Source organism: Gekko japonicus, unplaced genomic scaffold (genome assembly GCF_001447785.1).
Source record: "Gekko japonicus isolate JY-2015 unplaced genomic scaffold, Gekko_japonicus_V1.1 scaffold1875, whole genome shotgun sequence".
Lineage (NCBI taxonomy): Eukaryota > Metazoa > Chordata > Lepidosauria > Squamata > Gekkonidae > Gekko > Gekko japonicus.
Genome location: NW_015167592.1, coordinates 248,310 through 254,360, shown reverse-complemented (window position 1 = coordinate 254,360; position 6,051 = coordinate 248,310). Strand labels below are relative to the sequence as shown.

The following is a 6,051-nucleotide window of genomic DNA, read 5'->3' as shown; positions in this document are numbered from 1 at the left end:
ATCACTGGAAAATGATGGGGGAGGGGCAGAGAGTCAAGTCAAGAGGCAAAAACTGGTAGAACTACACCAGGAGTCCCCAATCTTTTTGAGCCTGCAGGCACTTTTGGAATACAGGATACTGCAGGCACTTTTGGAATACTGGCATTCCATTTGACTGTAACTCGCCCTAAATGAATTTTCTACTAGCAATTGTGCTTTGTTATTGACCTATGAAGAAAAAATATGTGAGCATCAGGCTTCATTTCTACTCTTATAGATGAGACAAAACACTGGAAATTATCTATAGAATCTTGTTCAGAAGAAGGAACGCCGAAACGACACAGGACATTCCGGAGCACGTCGTTAACATCATTTGCTTCGTTAAAAACCACTTCTGTTTATTTGAAACTGACTGTATTTTTGTATTCCAGCCTTGTTTAAAAAAACATATCACTTTAGCTTATTTAAATAGCATATATTTTCTGGTTTTTGCAGTACTGTATTATTTAGTTTAGTGCACTCATCACAGTAATAATCCCTGTGTAGCGTAATATTCATATACTGTGTACCATACTCTGTTTGCTTAACTTTTGGAATACTGACACAGTATTCTGGCTCAAGACCAGAGTAGATTAAGTCTATTTAGCCAGATTGGGCCAACACACAAGTCCAAGATAATAACCCATAGAAAACCTGAATTTATTCTACTGCAGAAAGGTTCAGAGGTTAGAACTCATGTTCCACCAGCAGGCTGCGTAACACAGTTCATCTTGAAGGGCAGAGTCTGTTTTCTCAGATCTTGCAGCGGAAAGGAACGCCCCCGTACCTCACCTGAGGGAACTGCGATCCCCCGCGATCCCCCCCCCGAAATGACCTCTGGCTAAAACTAAGAATAACAAAATGCCAGGCAGGGATGGAATTCCGATAGAATTTTATAAAAACTCCTGTATCGCCTTCCAAAAACTGCTTCCTCTTTCTGTCCTCCTGGCAGTCCCCATATCCTGTCCCCTTTCCCTGCTTCCTTCTCACCTTCCCACCCACAGCCAGCATGTCTTTTATCTGCCCCTCTGTTTCCCGCTTTATGTATTCTTTATTCATTTCTACTCCACCTTTCTCCTCAATGGGGACCCAAAACAGTTTACATCATTCTCCTCTCCTCCATTTAAGCCTCCTAACCAGCCTTCCTGGCCCCAGTCACCCAGCAAGCTTCCATGGCAGAGTGGGAATTTGAACATTGGCTCCCTAGATCCTAGTCTGACACTCCAACCACTACACCACTCTGGCTGTCAGCTTCCCCCTCCCACCCCGGCAGCCTCTCCCTGGGAAAAGTTTTCCCAAATGGCAAAAGTCATGCAGCAGCAAGTTGCTCAGGGGAGTTGTGTGGTGGCCACTGTCAGGGCCAGCCAACTTGTGCAGTGACTGCCACTTGCCCCGGGCGAGTTGCATGGCATTAACCTGTCTGGTAACTACTGCCAGACCTGGGTAAGTTATGCTAATTGCATGGTAGCAAGTTGCCTGCTGGTTGCTGCTGGGCCTTGCCTCAATGAGGCCCTGTCCACACGAGAGGATTAGGGCCGGGAGAGGGACGGAACAGGGGCGGAGCAAACGGGCGTGATCCCACCGCAACATCTGGGAAGCGTACCGTCTCTGTCCCTGATCCGGCCCTTCCAGCGATGCTCCACACCAAAAAAGAACCACCTACCGTGGTGGTTCTTTTTGAAGGGCCGCAGCAACGCTGGCCGTGGGATCGCCGGTGCGTCCTTGCGTCGGCGCATCCCCGGCTCCTGGCCGAACTGCGCATGTGTGAGCATGTGCAGTTCGCCAGCCTCCCCTTCGCTCCGTCGCTTTCTCCCTGGCATCTGATCGTGCCGGGGAGCGCCGCACCGCGGCTTGGGGGATCCGTGAGATCCCCCGCCGCGTCTCAACTTTGCTGCGGCTCTGATTAGCCGCAGTTCGACCGTCTTTTTCCCTGCCATGTGGCAGGGGCCTGAGTCTTCCTTCCAGGACAGGGAATAGGAGCAGGAGTACACTGGATAGCCAAACCAGCCCTGAAAAGAGCACTGCCCCCACCCCTGCCTTTTACGGAGAGAAACAAAGGCTTGTAGGCTGGTAACATAGCTATGTTACCTAGCAACCCCAAATGGCCACTAACTGTGGAGTCTTGTGAGCAAAAACGGAGAGAAACAAAGGCTTGTAGGCTGGTAACATAGCTATGTTACCTAGCAACCCCAAATGGCCACTGAGATTTCAGAGGGCTTTCATTTCTTAAAGCCACAGGAACTGCTTATATTATTGATGGTGTTAACCCTCTTCCAATGTATATACATTTTTTTAGATTTCTGTGGCTATAAATAAGAGAGGTAGAAGCACTGTCTGCTAGGAGATGTAGAGAGCAAGATGGAGGAGATTTGGAATGATTCTTGTCTGTCTAACTGAGTGATATAGGCATTGTCATGCCTGTTTCAATTAGACAGTAAACTAGTTTGGACCTCAAAAGGTACTCAGTTGCTTGATACATTGACACAAAAATTTAAGCTGCTTTTTACTGAATCAAATCACTGATTTAACTAATATCCCAATAAACCCCACGTTAAGGCCTGAAATTCTTTACCTGGAAATGCCAGGGACTGATGCTGGAAAGTTATGTATGTAAAGCATAAGCTTTAGCCCTTCTGTTAAGTTAATGTTCAACTAGCATGCAACGCCAAAGTTCAACAACCTATGTCATAAGAGGCTGCTCTGAAGCATGCAGATGGTAGTAGACGCTGAATTCTCGCAGAGGAAAAGAGAGAGATGCTTCCCATGTTTGGCTCCCAGAAAGAATGTGTTGCGGCACTGTTGCTTTTGCTGTCTTCTTTGGATTTTACCTCTGGTGGGAAGCTCCTGGTAATACCCATGGATGGAAGCCATTGGCTGAGTATGCGGTCTGTCCTGAAACAGCTCAAACAGAATGGGCATGAGACAGTCGTCGTTGCGCCTGAAATAAGCATGCATATAAAAGCTTCAGATGATATTTATACCCTGAAAAGATACCCGGTGCCTTTCACACAAGAAGAGATGGATGAAATTTTCCAGGACAGTGTGGACGGCATATTTGAAGAGTTCCCTTTTCTAGTTAGGTTTGTTAGAACCTATAACAGGCTGAAAAATACGTCTGCTTTGTTCTTTTCCACTTGCACGTCCTTATTGTACAATCAAGAACTGATGAAATACTTTGAGCAGAGCAAGTTTGACGCTCTTTTCACAGATCCGATGATGCCCTGTGGCCAGATAGTGGCTGAGTATCTTGGCATCCCTTCGATATTTTTCTTGCGAGGGATTCCCTGTGGTTTAGACTCTGAAGCTCTTCAGTGTCCCAGCCCTCCTTCTTATGTTCCAAGACCACTTACAACAAACACGGACCGCATGACGTTTGCCGAACGTGTTAAGAACATGCTGTTCCGCATGGCAGAATCCGTCCTTTGTGATGTCGTTTACTCTCCTTATTCAAATCTTGCGGCAGAATTTCTTCAGAAAGACATCACCGTCACAGAACTTTTGAGTCATGGATCAGTTTGGCTGATCAAAGCAGACTTTGCATTTGAGTATCCCAAACCACGGATGCCTAAAATGGTTGAAGTTGGAGGGATCAACTGTGCTGGGGAAAAAACTTTAACTCAGGTTGGTAACTCTTGCTATTTTCTTTAATTCATCAGGATAGATCTCTGAATTGTGTAGATAATTCTTATTCGATACAGACAGCACAATTATACCTGAATTTGATGTGAAGAGCTTCTGTTATTGGCCACAGTTCAGTGTCTGGGTACTTGCATTTAAACCCTATTGAAATTCACAGGGTTTAAACACAAACTCTATGATGAAATGATGATGTTATGTATAAGGTATTAAGCGTTGCATTAATTTTGTTTATGGTATTTTATTGGAATATTGGAATATGTTCCAGACATTTTATAATAGACATGGGGATATGGGCATAATATATAGGTTTCATAATCATACAAATGTTTGCTCATTGTAAAAAAATAGTAAGTAGCGCACTGGTAATTTCTGTAGGTCTGTTGCTAAGAACTAGTTTACGTTATTTACATTATTTTATTTCTATACATTATTTGTAGCCTGCCTTTCTCACTGAGACTCAAGGTGGATTACACAGTGTAGGTCTAACAGAAACAACAGGATGGGGCATCTCTCCTTATATATAATTGCATTTTCGTCTGGCAAAATTCTACGCCCTCCAAAATCAGTTGGCCCCATGATGTGTCAATCACAAGGTGTCTCTATCCACTGGCTGTGTTGCCTGAGTTCTCTCCCACCCACTGCAGCCTAGGTCACTCTTCTCTGATTGGGCCAGAGTTTCAAGGTAATTTGCATATGGAAGCTGATTGGACTTCATTCCAAACCTCAAACTCCCCCCCCCACGAGACAGTTGGAACTGTCAGTTGCATATGCGACCTGGTGTATTCTGAGGTAAAATATATCCTCACAACACATCACTTCCCCTTCAAAAGAAACAAACCCAATAACACAACCATGCCACACCACAAAAAAGACAGATCACACCACAAGCAGTATATCACAAGGCAAAAAATGATAGGAAAAGGTGCCAGCCGTCACCCCATTACTGCCACAGATATGTACCTGAGAGCGCTTTAGAGGATGGTGTGCAGGTCCCAGGATCATGTTATAAAAGCTGCCTGGGGGATTATGGCACATTGAAAACAAACAAGCACTGTATAAATAACGCAGACCATGGAGTGCACAAAGGTCATGCAAAGGAAAATTATATTATAACAAAAGCAAAGCTAACAAAAATAACAAGGGACCATATATATCAGTAAAGCAAGATGATCATAAAATGTGCAAGTTCATAAATAGTATACATAAATTCATAAGTAGTTGACGAAGACTCCGGATTTTGATCTTCATTTCGAAGGTTCTTCTTCAAAGAGTTCAAACTACTAGAATTGTAAGTAAAATCCAAACCATTATTATCATATTAACAATAAACAAAACCATATCCTATATACCAAAAGGTAAATATTACCTTCATAAAGTACTGATAATGTACAGAAGACTTCAATCATGTATATGTAGGGGAAATCCTTCACACAGCACTCATAAAGCACAGAAGCCTTCAGACTAGTAATACAGGAAAAATTCTGAAAATACATTTATAGTTACAAAAATTACAGAATACTGATATGTAAAATTATAAAAAGGTCATAAATCTCACCAATCCTAATGCTAATATAAAGCCGTGCATCCGATCAATAGTGGAACATGTTCTCAAATAGTCAGTAAGCCTCAAAAATACAGTCAGCTGCTGAAAGCTTAATATACTGTAGTGAATGTTAGGTACCATAGCACAGAAATTCTTAAAGTAAGAGAAGACTAAAAGTCCAATTCCTATTTCTACTCATGTAACAACTAAATTCTAAAGATGGATTACAACAACTCACAAGTAGCAGCCAATTTCTAATGATTGCTTGAAAGCCATAAATATGAAATATTTAAAGTTCAAAAATGTTAAAAGCCCTATTGCTATTTTTATTCCCAAAATAACAACTAAGTTCTAAAGATAAGTTACAATGACTCATAAGTAGCAGCCAAGATTGATTGAGACCAAGAGGATGAAATGTTTTGAGTTTGAAAATCCGGAATGCTTCACGTTGTCTTAACTTTCTTTGGACATTCAAGCCAGTATATCGGTGGGTTATAAGTATTTCCAATACCACAAATTTAAAATCATTTGGAGAATGCTTCATGTTCATGTAATGCTGTATCAGAGTTGCAGACCTGAAGTCAGAATGTACTAGTAAGTCACAAATATTTCTAGTTCTTCTAAACCCTATAAAAGGGTGATTTTGACATCCGGAAATGCCCTCCACAATATGCCAATGTTTATGAATGATGTTTTTAATTTGAGATGTCAATGGTGTAAAGTCAAAAGCACAAAACAAGGAACATGGTTGCTACGTCCTGTCTCTTTAAACAAATTTGAACGATCAATGCTGGCAGCCCTAACACCTGCATGTTGAATAATCTTTGCTGGATAACCTCTTTCTCTAAACT

At 42.3% G+C, this 6,051-nt stretch overlaps 1 protein-coding gene across 1 annotated transcript in view; it reads left to right on the top strand.

The window, feature by feature from the left end:
* The first annotated feature begins 2,772 nt into the window (after positions 1–2,772).
* Positions 2,773–6,051, top strand: part of LOC107112748 (UDP-glucuronosyltransferase 1-1-like) — a 4,857-nt gene continuing 1,578 nt past the window's right edge. Inside the window, exon 1 of the mRNA XM_015413937.1 lies at positions 2,773–3,639. Coding sequence (XP_015269423.1) covers positions 2,773–3,639 — 867 coding nt within the window. The remainder of the gene's footprint in view (positions 3,640–6,051) is intronic.